This window comes from Tyto alba, unplaced genomic scaffold (genome assembly GCF_018691265.1).
Source record: "Tyto alba isolate M040663 unplaced genomic scaffold, T.alba_DEE_v4.0 Super-Scaffold_1, whole genome shotgun sequence".
Lineage (NCBI taxonomy): Eukaryota > Metazoa > Chordata > Aves > Strigiformes > Tytonidae > Tyto > Tyto alba.
This window is the reverse complement of record NW_024881261.1, coordinates 35,804,788-35,822,628: the sequence shown is the minus strand read 5'-3', so window position 1 is coordinate 35,822,628 and position 17,841 is coordinate 35,804,788. Positions and strand designations below refer to the sequence as shown.

At 37.1% G+C, this 17,841-nt stretch overlaps 1 protein-coding gene across 1 annotated transcript in view; it reads left to right on the top strand.

Moving 5' to 3' along the window:
• Positions 1-17,841, top strand: part of CTNNA3 (catenin alpha 3) — a 519,632-nt gene that overhangs the window by 391,544 nt on the left and 110,247 nt on the right. Inside the window, exon 12 of the mRNA XM_032994547.2 lies at positions 7,945-8,145. Within this exon, the coding sequence (XP_032850438.1) occupies positions 7,945-8,145 (201 nt within the window). The remainder of the gene's footprint in view (positions 1-7,944; positions 8,146-17,841) is intronic.

Sequence of the window (17,841 nt, the reverse complement as noted above, 5' to 3'; positions counted from 1 at the left end):
TCCAGGAACCTGTCTGTAGGCTGAATTTTGTGCCCAAGAAACTGAGGACAGGGACTGAAGTACAAGCAGTTAGCGTCTCAAACCAACCAAATCTTATTGTAATCATGTTAAAATGAATGAGGGAAAGAAATAAGACTCTGGAAAGGATTAATATTGCTGTAAGGTTCTCACTCATGCAGGGAGAGAAATTTTCTGTAATCTGAAACCTACGTTAGCCAGTTAAACTGATGGTTTTGGGCTGCCAACTCTGTAATTAATAGATACTCACTTTAAGAAACATTCTTATGTCCAGAGATTCTTTCTTGCTGTTAATGTGGTGGGGAATTTGTTTGGTTGTTTTTTTTGTGTTTTTTTGTTTTGTTTTGTTTTGGTTTGGTTTTGTTTTGTTTTTTTTTTTTTTTGTTTTGTTTGTTTGTTTGTTTTTGTTGTTTGTGGTTTTTTTTTTTGTTGTTGTTGTTTTTTTTTGTTGTTGTTGTTTTGTTTTTTTTCTTTTTAGCTTTCTTGAGTTTAAATGCTAACATCTTGGAATCATTCGTGCACATGTGAATGAAAATGAACCTTAAGGAGAGGCTGCCAACTCAATCAGTGCTTTGTTCACCCTAAGGTAAAATGTGAAAGAAATACACACTTCAGTTAGTATTTTCTGTGACTGGAACTGAAGCTAATGTTTCAGAGTACAAGTTGAAGTTTCTAAAAACATAAATAAGAAATTTATTATACAATTTAAAGTGTTGCTTCCCTTTTCCTTCAAAAGGCATCTATAGGAACTTACACAGATAGCGATGGATCCTGATGAACTCTCAGTACCTTGCCTAGGGGGGTGCCTTTATTCCATCTCTTCCTTCCTCTGCCCACATTCATCTTAATTTTCCATCCCTTTTCTGTTGTCTTGTAGCTTTTCTCTTGCAGCCTTCAGCTCACTGCTTGAGATAGCCACCATATTTCTGTGCTTATGTCCCACAGTACAGGACACTTAGATTTTACCTTTCTCCAAGTTAGCTCACTCTTTCCTGGAACTCTCTGGCACACGTCCTAGGCATGTTCTTCTTTCAGGAAAATTTGTCCTTTCAGCCTAGTACCCATTAACATAAGGCATATCTATTAACTCAGGAGGCTTTTCATGTATGCACTTTCCCAAATCCGATCTCTCTTGACATCATAATTCCCCTTTCAGGAAGATATCATAGTTGTGGCAGACTTTCTGAGTGTTGTCTAAAAGTAATAATAATATATTTTATTTAGCACCTCAAAACCAAAAACATTTGCACCTGTTTCTCTGCATCAGTTAATTTCTGGTCTCCACAGGCAATTTTTTCGAGTGTTTCACGTAGTCATAATGAAGATTTTTTTTTTTTTTTTTTTTTTTTCCTTTTTTTCCCCCCTTACATCAAGTCCTAAGTTTCTTTTGCTTAAACTTCTGACCAAGTGCCTGTTGGCACATTTGTCCAGCTTGTCAGAGTTGGACTGAATGGCAGCCCCCTCTCCTGGAGCACCAGCCAGCCAATCTGCCGAGTCAATGCCACCTTCACACTTGCTGAGGATGTGTTCTGCCTCATTGCCCAGGATGTTAATGAAGAAGTTAAACAATGTCGGCCTCAGCATCAACTCTTCCTGAAGAGCATCTGTCCTGACTAGCCTCCAGTTTGGTTTTGAACTCCTGACCACTCTGCTGTGAGCCTGATGGTCTGACCGCTGCTTCATCCACCTTGTAGTTCACCCACCCAGACACCATCACTCTAGTTTTCCTGTAAGGAGGCTCTGGCAGATTGTGTCAAAAATGTTCATGAAATAAGCAATAACCAATGCACTCCCCTCATCCACAGAGCCAGTCCTTCATCACTGAAAGCAATCAGTTTGGCCATGCTTGATTTTTCCTTGGTTAATCTAATGTTGTTTGTTCTAATCATCTTCCTGTCCTTCAGGTGCCTGGAAATGCCTTGAGGTCTTGTTCCGTAATTTTTTCAGAAACTGAGGTGAAGCCTTTCTCAGTCCTCCTCCTTGCGTTTTTTAAGATGCACATGGCAGTAGACATTTATGTACAGTTTGTGTTATAGCTGTATGTGTCTGAAAACTGAGCATTTTGGAAGCACCCAGCTTGCATGCATTTGAGTAAATATCAGACCACTGTGAACCCTGCCTCTCAATACCACTCTTTGTTGCTAATAGTCTCAGGCCAGTAATATCAGAAATTATTATCTAGTTTCTTAGTTTTGGCAGATAAAATATATTTAGTTAATAAAATCAGAGAAGAAAGGATATTTTTTTCCCTTACTCTGATTAATTCTTTTTCTCTACCTCCTTATTCATTTAAAAATTCTTCTATATAAGTTGCCAGGGGCTTTGAACATTAAATGATTACCAGTGATTTCTTTTTGATTAGCGACAGTGTCTTGCTTGTAGAATGTAGATATATTAAAAGAGCCCCAAGTGCCACGAAAATCTATTTCATGAGATTGCTCATGGAGATTCAGCCTTGAGTATTCTCTGAACTTCAGTATCTAGGAAGAAGGTGGGAATTAAATGCAACTTTTTTTTTGTCTGAATGCAAGAGGAGTGATAACAGGGAATTGCATACTGAGGCTTGCATCTGCCACTTAGTGGTCTTGTGCTCTTAACTTTCACACTAGAAACTGCTAAATCTAAGTATGGATATTATTAATAATTATTTGTTTTCAGAAATTTTGAGGGTTCACCAAAGTGTTATGAGTCTGCGGGAGCATGTCTTTTGCCATGCTAGGTAGTGCCATTATTGGAAAACTTGGAATCCTTTTCTGAGTAGCACTGTAAGGTACCATGTCCAGGGAACAGGAGCAGTCTGAAAGGAAGTTTGATTTTTATACAGTTCCTTTGCTTCCCATTTTAGCATGCCAACAGATGGTAAAAGACAGAAATCATTTCGGTCAGGCTAAACTACCACTGCATACATTTCTAGATCTGTTTTTACAGTTTAGGACTTGCAGGAAAGTATGTTTTATTTTCCATCATGTCTTCAGGAGACCAAACAAATTGAGTTTTCTAATGCTGCTTCATATACTGTATTTCTTAAATCTCTAATAATTATTTTTCTTTTTTCTGTAATGTCTGTATTTGGTCCACAGTTTTCTTGAGTTAGTGGAGAAACTTTAATAAAAAGTGCTTCAGCTGAGGCCTTATCAGTGCCAAGTGGAGTGGAAGGACATCGCCTGCCTTTTTCTTCAGATGACATGCAAAGGAAGAGCTATTGATTTTGTCCCAGAGAGTCTGAGTCATGGCTTTGTCAGAGACAGTTTTATTATCCAGTGGTTAGCTCAGCTGAGAGATGATTTTTAGCCAGTATGACTAACACCAAGATCCCAAAGGAAGATCAGAAGGTACAATGCACCACTCGTGATAATTGCTGTGGTGACCATGGCAATCTGACAATTTCTTTAAACATCTATCAATCAACTGTTACAATTAACTCTTATACTAGATACTTTGGCTCATGACAAAGAGATGGTACATCATCCTAATCTTCCTTTTCTGCTTTGGAAAGTAGGATTCTTGGATGCAAATCAAAAGTTGATCTAATGCATTTTGTACAGGAGGTGGAAGCATGTGTAAAATAGATACAGGTTAGAACAATCTCAGCTGGACTCTAATTAGTGCGGATTTCTCTCCTTTTCCATTAGATGTGCTAAGGCAGATACAGAAGCTTGTTTGTGCCTTGGGAAAATTAAGTTAAGCAGTGTCGTATTGATTGTGAAGTACCTCATCTGAGAAGAGCTTTAGAACATTGTGAGAGACTGCGTGTTGGCTATGGATATTCAGAAAGGCTGACACTGTATAGTCCCTGTGTGTGGGGACAAGGTCATTTATGCTTGCTGAGTGTGTGCACTGTCTGTGCATTCCATCACGCTGACAAGAGCTGGTGAGTTTATGATGCAAGTACGACATTTGTCAAGTTCTCAACTGACCCCTTACATATGACAATGTATGGATGTAGCAAGAAAAGATGTTGCGCATCTTTTCTAGTACAAGTGGTTGGACAATATACAATTAATAAAATCTGTGTCCATCTTCGTCTTCTTTGAAACAGTACCTGGAAGGATATATCCCATTCTAATTTATATTCCCTGATATTATTATGGGCTTTGATAATTAGATTCTAAAGTTTGCTTCAAGTTTGCTTTTTTCTTTCTCCAGGAAAGTGTTGGTTTTGACATACCTTAGAAGGGTTTGGAAACTGGGAGCTCTCTATCATGTGTTCCAGTCATACAGTATTCCCTCTAGGCCAATGCAGTATTTTCAGTATTTTTTGTTGTTTTTTTGTTTGTTTGTTTGTTTTGTTTTGTTTTTGTTTTTTAATTTACTCCAGATTCATATCACACAAGATAACCAGTTAACTATGTTTTTCCATTAGTGAGTTTTCACTTGGTAGATACAGAAGAAGAAGGGTTTTTTTAGTCCTTTCTCCTCCATTCTGTGCACGTCATCCTACAGCGCTTCAGCCTTTTTCAACCTTGCGCACATTCACAAACTGGTTTGTTCGGAAGCCTCCCGCTGTGGAAAGCACACAGGAAGAGGTGCCTGAAAAAAGAGAGATGAGATGTTAACTTGTACAGCACAGGGTAGCCCCTGGAACGTCTTTGCACATCTTGTCATTTGACCCTTTCTTTCACAGTTTCACGTGTTGTGTTTGGCTTGGGTGGAACTGAAATAGTTGCCAGTCCTCTCGTTGCCCTACTACCATGTAGATGCTTGTCCATGAGTTCAGTTACAGAATATGCACAGACTGAACAAACAGTGCTAACGAAGTCACTGTTACAAAACTTTGCTTTTTCTTCTGACCTTGGAGATTGGTGATATTGTACCTGAAAGGACATGGACACTACACGTTCACAGAGGCATTTTGTGACGTAGCAGTTTAATAAACTGAATCAGAATTCATAATTCTTGCATCGGTAGAATTCCAAGATACTCATGCCAGACAGAGTTAGTAATTCAGGATTACTTAATGGTGTGTTTTGTCTGTCTGAGTTACTGTGGTTGTCCAATTTATTGTATAACTTAAAATGTAATTTAATAATGATGTACTGGATGGCAGTCATGTGAGTTAAAGAGAAACTTGTAAACTCTGAATAATTTAATGGCTTGGTGCAAGAGAAGTTTCACAATGATATTTCTGAAGATAGAGCAAATCTGTTGCATTCACATCTTGCATTTTTAATGCTCTTGTATTACATTCTCTGAGAGATAAAGCAGAATTTAGATCTGTGTAGGAAAGGAAATTCAATACCAAAACTAATATGGAAGCTTTTAAGAAGCTTTATGGCTTTAAAGCCATGAACATAGTCTGTTCTTTAATTATATTTTATGGTATTACTCTCTATACCATAACTTAAATTCTATATATACATTACTTTGCCTGAAAAAAAAAGTAATATGCCCTTAGGTATTGGTGGTATAGATGGGAATATTAGCATACAACATATCTGTTCTGTCTGTAACTCTTGACATTACTGATACTGACTTCTAGTTTGATCTGAATTCTTACTCAGTTCTGTTACCCTTTCGTTTTATGACCAGTCTTACTTTAGTACCAGTATTTTTTCCTTCATCTCCATCCTTCCTGCTGATGTTCTTTTTTTCTGTTACTATATATTTGAGTATCAAAAAATAGTTTGTTAAGCACAAATACAACCCTTACTGTTGCCATCTGAAAAATACTACAAATACAGCTTTACTATTGACATTTGAAAAATGTTGAGAAAATGGATGTTCAGAAAAACAGAAGGGTAATTATTTATTTTAGAAGAGGAATTACATAATTCCTCTTTGCTTGGCACCCCTCTGCATTTATCTATACTTTAATTTCTGACCATGTAAACCCAACAGTTGCTGCCATCAGTCTTTAAGCAACGATTTTCTCCTTGTGCTTTCCTCTAGCCAAATCTTTCTTCCTTTTTAACTGTTCACGTTTTTCATGGGTGACTTGGAAATGCTAATATACCATACTCATGTTGTATTTATGAGTGTTATAATAATTTCTCTTTTCTAGCTGTCTTAGACACAAATTGACATCAAACTCCCTTTAGTGAGGTCATTACATCCCATTGAGCTGACTGAAATAGCAAAGAAAAGTTCAAGATAAGTGAAGTGTCTCTTCTGTACTGAGTGTTTGGTGCCTTTTAGTGTGGAAGTGTGTCAGCTCGATTTGTCTTGACATAGGGAAACTACCACCATTTAAAAAAAAAAAAAAAAAGTCAGGAAATGGCAAAAGCAGCTTTGCCGTTCTACGTGCATGGGAGGTGATTGCCAGATATAAGCATGTTTGATCTGTAAGGAAGACAGAGTCATCTTATTTCAGCGCCCATCCTTAGGTGCCTCTTTGGTTATCTGTACAAAATACACTTCTTCAGTTCCCATGTGTTTCTTTGCTGTTACCAAATATTGAAGAAGCCCTCTGAATGTTAGATGTTGTCTATAATCAGAAGATAGAAATTACGGTGATAAATACTGTTGTGTTGTGGGTTTTTTTTATTAGTGCTACTGCTGAATAGCCCTTTTTTATTACAGCTTTCAGCCCTTTAGTAATAGGATGATTTTGTGCATGTTTATTTTTTTCTTAAAGCTTTTTACTAGGGGGAATCACTGTTAACCTCTTTAATGTCTCATCCAAGAACTGGTGTCTAAGAGAATTTTGACTTTCAGAGGTTCTGTGTCAGATGTTCTGTTTCACATATGTTAGCAGCATCTCCCTGTCTATTCCCAAAGTTTGTGTTCTGTTTTATGCCAGAAAGGTAAAATTTTGAGTGTATGTATGTTTGGACAGGTAGAAGATGACTACAGCATTTATATGTTTAAATTAGTAAACTAAAAATGGGTAGGCTCTGGGTAGGTTGTGGCAAAACATTTAACTAAAGTTGACAATAAGCCAGTAACCATACTGTAGAAAAGATGAAGCAAACAAGAATTTTTTAATTTCCTCAATGTGGCTTTGAATTTGAAAGGTGATTGTGAATTCTAAAGAAGAAAACTCTAATAAGGAAAAAAAATATTGTAGGAATGAAAGCATGATAATAGAAAAGAGAAATTCTATCATTAGGTGATGACAAAGGTAGCTGAACAGGGGAAGTATTGTGTGGCAAGAAGACACAGTGAAATAGTGTAGCTGTAGGAGGAAAGCCAGTGCTGAGTAGTTGTATTAATATGTTGATAAATGGTACTGGAAGTATGTGGGTATAGATACATATTTGCACATATTTATTTGAATGTCACCAAGAGCATATAAACCGATAATATACATGGTAATACAGTAAATATATTACTGTAAATAAGAAGAAATGTAAACCATATGGAAACTATGTAATCAATATACATTTTGTAATAATGATGCGTATTGCAATAATTTAACAAGTAATAGTGTAATTTTAATACCAGGCAAAAATACTGCTCTTTCTATTCACATCAGTTTGATTTAGCATGAATATCCTAACGTATTGATATAAAAGAAGTTAGTTTAGTTGTTAGAGCATTTGTTTGTCAATGGAGATTCATCTCATTATGGAACCTTTTGTCACAGTGGCTTAAGAGAATGCTTCAACAATAAGTAACAGCTTTAATCCCTTGAATTTTTCCTTTATTCTGCAAATAATCACTACATATGTAAAGTTTTGTGGTTTTCATATTTTTCTAACACTTTCTGACTCAATATTTCATTGTTACTGTTGCTTATAAGAGAGTATTACTGTACTTTCGAATTCTAGGAATCAAGAAATTGTTTTAAGAAGGTAAGGGGCAGTTCAGTGTAGATTTCATATCCGTATTTCATAAGTTTTTTATCCAAGACTGTGTTGGCCAGTGCACTTCAAAGGGGGGGGGGGGCGGGGGGGGGTGTGGTGGAAATGCAATCAACTCCGAATCTAAAATGTGTCTGATTGTGTAAGAGATGCCATCTTAAAAGAAATGTTGTTCTATTTGCAGAAAGCCATATTCTTGAGGATGTAAACAAGTGTATCATTGCACTGAGAGAGCAGAATGTGGACAATTTAGATCGTGCAGCTGGTGCAATCCGAGGACGTGCTTCAAGAGTAGCTCATATTGTTTCGGGTGAGATGGACAATTATGAACCAGGGGCTTACACTGAAGGAGTGATGACGAATGTTCAGTATTTGACCAAGAATGGTAAGTCTGACTTACAAGCTACGTTTTCAGTTTATTTAGTGATGTAAACTTCCCTTTGTGTGTCACAGTTAAAGTGAATCCTGTTGATTCCCTGATCTAATGCACTAATTAAGCACTAATAATTCACTACATTGTCTCTGATGTCCTTTCAGCATGCTGTCCATTTATGATGATACCATGCAGTTCAAAACTAATTCTTAAAACTTTATTTGAATTACATCATTCATGTAAAGTTTTTTTAAGCTATGGAAGACTTTTATCACAGTTCTTAAATAAAAGCAAGTAACACTGTTTGGAGACTTGTAACTGATGAGTCAGCAGCCTTCCACTTTGTAGTACTGGCCTCACCACATCTGTTCTAAGCAGATGAAAGGCAAACTTGGAGAAAGAGAAGCGGATTCATGATTTGTGTGTGCCACTCTACTTTAAGGACTGTTGAGCAGCGATTAAATATCCTCAAATATCTTCAGTTTTGCTAAGCAAATTTGGAACTTCCTAAAATGGCTAATAGTGTCTGTTTACTTTTTCATAATATTCAAAAAGAGGGTACCCTGTATTGGAATATCCCTGTGCTGGCAGCAGGAGGGTAACTGCACTATTCTGTAAATGGTTTCTGTTGTTTACAGTAGTTGTCTGGCCTTTCACAGTGTATATACTTAATTAAAAAAAAATTATCTCTGGAGCTTCCAGGACTTCCATGTTTTCAATGGCTGCAAGTCTAATAGTCAGGCATTTAAAAAAGTGCTACTAAGAAATTTTCTGGTGAGTCTGTACATCTCTGGAATACAGGATTTAGCTTCACGAACTCAGTAGTCTAAATCCTAGCTCTGTCAGTCTAAACAAATTTCTAGTATCTTACATTTGACTGACATTTACTTTATTTTACCGCAAGAAAAGACAGGAACGTTGTTTGAACTTTTTCTTAATCTGTTCAAATATGTCCAGGACAGAACTGTCTTCATGTGAGCAAGAGTGAACTGATACCGCAATGAAGTGGCAAAAGGGACAGAATAGTGAGAAGAGTCTGAAATAGACTTGCCCGTTGTTATCTTATTTTCTGACATTTTGATGAGAAAATCTGAAAACTTTCAACAGGATGTTCTTTTTCTCATAAGTTTTGAAAGTGCTATGACAAATACCAAGGCAAGCAGCAATTACAGGAAAGCAGAGCTTTGATTCCCATGTAAAAACTGAGCCCTGCTTTCTTGAAACTGGGAGTGTTTAAACACATTGGGAGTTGACACAGATTTCTGTTCTGTTGCCTTGCTTTGACAGTAATATATAATGTACCTAAATCCATCTATCTACAAGACAGGAAGATGTAAAACTGGTTTTGGTTGGAATGCTTGCCTGTGTCAAGGGATGTCAAGCGTGGTGTCATCTCAGATGTCTTTGCAGTACTTCAAACCGAAGAATCCACTATCTTTATGTAATTCAGTAGGAGTGGAAAAAAAGAAACATGTACTTTTCATTCTTACCTGCATTTATATGATCTGCAATGAACAGACATCAAACCATGGGAGGCTTTTTGGTTGCTTGATGGTTTTCTTTTGTTTTGTTTGTTTTAACTATTTCAGCTCACAGGGAAAATGCAGCTAGGCTGCAGCCCTCAGGTGTAACCCAGATTCTATCACTGCTGGGTCTTTCATGAGCCAGCTGATTGCAAGGTGACACTTCACTAGGAGAGAACTGTCTATTTATGCTGCCATTAGCTCCTAAGTTACCTTACATGAGCATCCTAAGGCAGTGAAGTGCATCCTTTGTGCCCAGTGAAAAGGTAATGCATTACTGAAGAGTGGTTATTGCAGGCAGAGTATAGAGGTAGTGAAAATAGAATTGTAGAACAATAGCGTACACGGAAATTGCAGAGAAATAAAAAGAAAAGTGAAAGAGGGACTGGAAGCCAGAAATGGGAAGTACACAAATTGGAGGTAACAGGATAGAGAAATTGTGCATAACGAGGAACTGGTACATTTATTGTTTGTTAAAACAAAGACCGAGGTTAAATTGTAGCGCGCATGTTGAGGTAATTTATGAGAAAAAAGGAGCTTAAATTCTCTGTATTAAAATATAGTCAAGAGCATAAGGTCACTGAACCTGTCTCTTCAACTGGAAGACATCAGACATATTTGAGATGGTAGAGTGAGCTATTCAACAGTAACCGTGTAATACTGCCCATACAATGAAGATGAAGAACTGGTGCTTAATTTCTTATCTCAAGTTGTGTAGTCCTGTTTTGATACACGTTGTTGACAGCCAGATGGATCTCTACAGCACTGTACAATAGAGTGTCTGCTTTCTGAGGCTTATGTTACGCCGCTATTCCATTTTGCCCCTTCCCTTTCCCCCAGCAAGAAGAAAAACCCCAAGCAAACCAACAAGACCCCTTTATGTTGTGGAGTCGAGCTCTTTGAAGTTAGGTAATGCCAGAGCTAAAGTTGTCTTTGCAGCCTTGATTTGCATTCTGTGTGTGTATGTGTTATGACGTGATTATGTGGTCATACACAGTTATGTTACAAAAGAGCTGGTTGATTCAGGGCACTGGAGGAACCTGCTTTAGACACGTGCCAGGGTCACGTATTTGAGGAGGCCGGTGTCTCTAGGATTCACTTGGAACGTAATGAAGCGGAAGACTGCAGATAGAGAATATACAGTCTGATAGTGAGGATAGTTATGGTTGGACTCAATGATCTCAAAGGTCTTTTCCAACCTAAATGATTCTATAGTTCATTTGGACTGCCACTGTCTGTAGAGAGTTCCTGTGTGATACTGTGTAAATTAATGAGGCTACAGCTAATTGTGGGGTGCAGGAATGCTTCTCAGCTCCTGGCCTGAGTGACCACCAGGCCAACTGTGTCCTTGTTCTGCATCACAATGAGATTGGGACATCCTCTGTCCCCTCTTTGTCTCAGGTTTCAGTGGGAAGGGCGTGTAGGTAATGTGGGTAGTAAAGAGTTTGAAAGCATTCCAGCAAAGTCCTTACTCCAGATAACTGGACGTCAGCACTGAGAATCATACCCTGGAAATGCATGCCCCAGGGTCTGTATGAAATCTTTACAGACCACTGGAGAAAAGTGTGTTCAATCATGTGGTAGTATATTCCATGCAGGCAGTTGTTTAAACCAGCATTTACAATCTTGATTTACAAGTGCAAAGGTAGTAGAGCTTCAGGCTGTGTTCTGGTATGGTCGAGCCTGTGAAAATGTTAGTACTGGTACCTTTCTGTCATTCTTAGTGTCTGGCACTGTTGATTAGATTAAAATATGCAGATTCTTGCATTTCGATAGGTTTTGTGTGCTGTTGCATGAAAGCAAAATGAAACCTTAGAAATACTGTTTACAAAAACCTAAGATATTTCCAGTTCAGAACTGGAAAACTAACCTTGTACTGTATTTTTAAATACCAAAGTCTACACTGTTGCTTTACTGCCTGCCAGAATCTGCAGCAGTTTAATTTAAGTAAACAATTTATATTATGGCATATATCTATTGATATAGTAAAAAGTCTGTATTTATTGTAAATTTTGTCTGCAGTTTTGCTTTCATGTCGAAGTATAATGATATCCTGTATATGTATATGTATGTAAACACATATATAAATCCTCCAGTTATTTAGATCTAAGGATCTACTAAAAAAGGAAAAAGGCTGGAGACAAAGATGATAAATATTTTAACTGTCTTAAGGAACTAGTGAAAGTATCTTTCTCTGAATCACTGGAGTTGTGAGTCCATGTTTTTTTTTTTATTCTAATAGTGCTGATGGAATTACAGCAAACCATTGTCCACAGCTTCTTTCAACCAGAATTATGAAATACCTTATAATTCACATAGGGATAGGGCTTAACTTTAAGTTTGGGAATAGTAATGAAGTTGTATTTGGAATGAAAAAGAAAGGTACATTTCTGTACCTTTCTGTTACCTTTCTCTGTACTGGTATTATGACACAAATACTCCTATTGCTCCCTTTGAAGTATGGATTAAGACAGAGTTTAATCTCTGAGACAGAATGGCGATATCATATGTAAAGTTGAACACGGATTTGAAAATTTCTTCCTGCTTCAGGAAATGTTTATAAACCTGTGTCCATAACTGTGAATTCCAAATACTTTCTCTGTATAAAAGGAACGTAAATCAGATTTTTTTACAAATACCCATATGCCTAAATTGTGTAAGTCTCATTGAAAGTCATTAAAACTGTTATTCATGTGGTATCTGTGCTCATAAACTATGAAGTATAGTAATTGAATTGACTGGAATCTAACAGTTTTTGAGATTACTGCTCTTCTGATGTGATACCAGCAATGTTACTTGTAATTGGGGATTGAAGAGCAAAATACATGAGGTGGTTTTTATTAAATGAGTAGTCATCTGGGTAAGTACAAGTTTTTAGACATTCCAGAGTGAGAGAAAAACCTCATATCCAACCAGTCCCCATGACTTATTCACGAGGCTCAAGGAGCTTTATGTACTCATAATTCTTCGATATAGCAAGGGGATACCAATGGCAATTTGTGGTCCCATCATCTCCTTGAGATCTGTATAGGCCTATTACTTCTAGTTAAAGATTTTCCTAAAATTTCTAGCATTTACGTGTGGCCAGTTTGTACATTTTGTTCTTGTGTCAATGTGAACAACTCATCTGTCTCCACCTGGATTAAAAACACTTGGCCCCAGTGGGCCAAACACATTACCCTTTCAGGCATGTTTTGGAGAGATTGGGTTTGTGTTCAGTGATTTTCTTTAAAACATTCACAGGTTTCAGTTACCTTTTTTTTGAAATCCTTTCCTATGATTTTGTCCTAAAAGTCATTCTATCCTTCCTGACCCAGCTGTCTTCTGAATTGGCAGCATGAGTTAACATCTTACCGTATGCCAAGGTCACTAATGAATTAATTTATTTGTTATTTCTTGGTCCCAAGATTGTTATTTTGGCCATCTTCCAGAGTCTCCTCTCACTTTATAGCCCTTTCAGTGTGATCAGTTGTATAGCCTCCATGCTAACACCCATCTACTCCACCTGAAACAGAGCTTTCCTGTATGGTACTTTATTAAATGATTCTGCAGGGTGGATTAAATCTACTGCATGCTTTTCTCTGGGAATAGGTAATTTATCTCAGCAATAAAAGAGAGTAGTGTTTTCTGATATGAGCTTCCTTCCATCTTCTGCTTTTTATTTAGCTTTTCCATTTCTTGCATGCTTATGTGCACAAGCTAATGACTTTGTATTTTCCTAGATGCTTCACTTGCCTTTTTCAGATATAGTCAGCAGGCTTGTTGCAACAGCTTATGCAAAATGACTGACAGTTTTATTTGTCCACTGTCTGAGTCTTTTGCAGTAGGGATTGTCTGTTTTCTCCAGTTCAAGAATGTTACACTCCCTCTCGTTCCAAAGACACCCGCCAAGGAGGAAACATAAGAAGGCTTTGCAGTCTGTTTTTTGCTGATCACTCTGACATTTGGTACTTACTTTGTCCTTGGCTTGTCATCTAGGCCAGAATGGGGAGAGAGAATCACCTCCAGAGACTTAATTGACTTGTCCTAGGATACATATTCAGATTAGATAAAATGAGTCAGCTGTTGAAGCTCCTTGCCTCCTCTTGTAGTGTAAAAGATACCCATATAACCAGCTTTATTCTAGGTGATTTATTTGGGAGTAGCTAAAATGAGGTGGATGAATCTCACTCATTCTGTGGTGCGTGCAAAATTAGAAGTTTTCATTCACTTAAAAAGACAAGTATTTTGATTGCAATATATTACCCACTGCTCATTCATCACGCTCAGAATGAGATGTAAAGATAATACTTACTTTTCAAGTCTATTTAGTATTCAGAAGTTTTTACTCTTTCTTATGAAGCCCAAAGACTGATAAAGAGGATTGAGTTTTTGCTGTAAAATATTTTTTAAAAAATGCCCATAATGTTTAATAGAAAAACTAGAGTGAGGCTTGTGTATGCAACGTTATGGAATTGGTGAGCTTGTGAAATTGGTGTACAACTCAGACAAGGAACATCTTGTAAGAAACTGTTCAACAGAAAATTATTATAACGGCTAAGAGGAAGAAAAGCATTAGCTAAGAAAAATGCTGAGGGGGTTTGCATGATAAAGCCTAAAATATTTTTTATTTATAATTACATGATGATTGTAAGACTATAACTTCAGCCATAACCCTTCGTTCTTGTGACTATTACTCTATTACAGAGTCAATAACCTCCATTCAGATTTCTGAAACTAGCTTTTTTTTCTGTAAGGCTCTGTTCTAATCCTGCTGTGAAACTATGTTAAAAATGTTGGCTTTAAAAACCGTGAGATTTGCTTCAGATGTGAAGAATGTTCTGAAAAATAGGGAGAAATGTAATCAAAATTTTTTGTGTGTTCCAGATAATCAGAAAGTGACCCTGAATGTAATGCCATTTCTTTTTGCCAATCTTTTTTCATTTCCTGTAGCTCAAAAATAGCTTTTCTTCACTGTTAATAACAGTAATGTCCATGTTGATTATAAACACTGTGTGAGTGTTAAGATGCCTTCAACTAAACGTTTACTGGCTATAAAACGCTGTTTCACTTAGTGATCATCCAGAGTACTGGGAAGAATCTCCTCTTCTGTGCACTGTTCCCACAGGCTTTGTTCAATAAAAGCTTCAGGCTGCTCAATTCAGGCTCACTGTCTGGGTGGCTAATCCTTAAATATAGTTTCCAAAAACTTTCCTCCTCTCAAGATAAAAGTTGGTAAGAGAAGTATGTAAAACACAGCATTAATATACAATAAATTTATGTTTATGAATAAGATAATAGCTTTGTTTTTACAGCTCTCAATTCAGTTTTGGTATTTTTTTTTTTAGTTGTTAGATCATTTTTCTGAATTAGGCTAGTAAATACATTTCTGTTACCAGCATGGATTTGACATACATGGTCTTGCTCCAGCTAGTTATATGGGGAAAGGGGAGGGAATTGAGGGGAAGCTGTCTCAGTTTAAGCAGCATTTGTGGAAGAAACTGGAAAAGGATTTCTTGTGAATTCTAAATCTTGCTCCCATGATGATGAATTTGGCATGTACCCTGATGAAACCACGTTTGCATGCAGTCTGGATCTGGTGCAGAGGACACTTGCATAAGCTTTCCTCAAAATAGGAACTCCGCTGTTGTCTTTGTTTCTTTAATTTCCACAAGCCCTTAGTAAAATCAGTTTTTTAATCCTGTAGGGAAGTGAGGATGATAGTATAATAATGTACAGTAAGTGCTTTTTTTTTTTTTTACAGTCAGTATAATAAATCTATGTGTGTTCCAGGAGACAATTTCTGTTGGGTGAGTTTGGTTGGTGGTTTGTGGGTTGTTTGTTTTGTTTTGTTTTTGGTTGGTTTGTTTGTTTTTGTTGTGGTGGTGGTGTTGTTGTGGGGGGGTTTGTTTTGTTTTTTGTTTGTTATTGTTGGTTTGTTTTTTGTTATGTTTTTTGTTTTTTTTCCAGTAGAATTGCTCTTCTGTGCTCATCGTATGTGACACTTTGTGATAAATCTTCAATGCTTCTCCTCACTTCAGGCTACTTTAAGAAATGACTCATGTCTTTCCAATGGATATATAAACTTTATCTCTTTTAACATATTTTTCTCTTTTAGATTTTAAGAATCACTGTCCTGGTCTTGTTCAGTAGAGTCCATTCATGCTGACAGCCCTTTCTTAATCTGATAAAATCAGGGAACTACCACAGCTCTTTGTAGTAGGTATTTTTAACCTAAGCAGACTCTCTAACTTGGACAGTTTTTATCTGTGTGCCCATGTAACAACCATTGCCTTCATTTCACCTGTGACTTTCTTGCACAGGGTTTTAAGTGCCTCAACCTCTGCAATGTTAAGGATCTTTCATTTGCAATTCTGTAGTCCGCCTTTCATTACCAGCTCTGTAATGTTCGGGGTTATTTTGAATGTATTTTCCACAGCCCCTGTGGCACTGTTTTTCCATTACTGTTGTCATAATGCTTTATGCATTTCTCATGGTCTTGCAGCTACGAACCCTGATACAATTGTTACTTTGCATTCTTTCGGGTGTTAAAATAAGCATGCTGTACCTGTTGCACTTGTCCATGTGTCAAACACTAGTTTAACAATTATTTCCTTTGCCATTCTATGTTCAAAGAATCCTTTTTTCCTGCTGTCTTTTAGAACGGCGTAGTGCATTGGTGATAACATCTACCTTATAGCAGTCAAAGTTTTTGTCCATTTTGTAAATTCTTTCAATAAGAACTTTTTAGTTCTTGACCTAGCAGCTTTGGCTTTTTCTGATGCTTCCTGAAGCCAGGTGGTCAGACATAACCACTTTATTTTATTTTTTTTCCGACAGACCAAAATGTTTTGAATTCCCTGGGATTTACCACTCTTCCAAACATTTGGTTTTATAACATTTACATGTCAGAGCATGGTCTGCCTTCTAAGTAGGACTGTGGATTGAACAACTTTATTTCACAAATCATTAGTGCTTAAGAGTTCATTCTGTATTCCATTGTCTATGAGGACTTTTTTGTTTCAAGGCTTCAACGTGAGTCCATTCTCATTAAGGATTTTCTTAGACCTGAAAAATTGGGGTAATTTCTTGTTCCTCAGCTTTAGATCCCTCTAAGTTCTTCATAGCTATCATTTGTTGTTGTTTTCTAACCTGATTTTACAAAAAGGACCTTCCACAGTTTTCATGTTTGCATGGAATATTTTTTTAACGTTTTAGAATATAATTCCTAATTGTCACAACATGCTATATCATAATAATAAAATTATATGGTCTCCCCCCCAAAATTACACAGCTAACAATTCTGAAGTCTGCTCTGTTTAAGATTATCAGTGTCTCTCAGATTCCTTTCTGGCAAACATGCCATCAGCTCTTTGTGGTTCCCTTCTTAGTAACTATAAACTGTTAGATTTGGAAATGATGCAACAGATCTTGATGGGGGGAGTGTATGCATAATTCAGTAGGATTTATGCATGCATGCGTATGGATGGATGGATTATAAATCTGTTAACATAGTAAAATTGAGTCTTGCTGAAATAAATTGTACACTTGTGGTCATTTTGTTTACCTCAGATCTCAGGAAGTCAGCACTACCATTTGTGGCAGTATTTGGAGAAGTGGCATTGAATGCATTATATGCTGAGGAAATATTTCTGTAAATAGGGCTTCTCCTTACTTTCAGGGGACCAGATTCTGTTTTCTACCAGAATCCCACCACTGCCAGCACTGTACAAGGTCATCTCTGAAGCCAGTTTTGTTTCCTGTGGGCTTTGTTTTGACTCACAGTTGATGACAACACCAGACCATCTCCTCAGTTTACCCAGTGCTATTAAACAACTCAGCTAAAGTAGTTTTGGAATAATTCAGGAGATAGCAGACAAAGTGTAATAAATACATCCATCAGTTTTAGAACATTTGTCATGGAGTTTCATGCAGAAATATACAACTGTCTGTCACTCGTGCTCCTTTATGATTGCCTGCCGTCTGGAATTAAAAATTAAAAGGTAGACAGCTTCAGTCAGTAGATGAGAGGGTGTGTACCTTGGGCATTGTACAAAAAATTCATTACAGAAGCCTTCACTCTTCCAAAGCAATATACAGCAGCAGCCATGTTTCTCTCATGGAATACTCAGAGCTTGACAGCTAGGCCAGGTAGTAAACAGTTTGCCCTTCCTAATAAACAAAAACATTTGGGAGAAGCCATAGA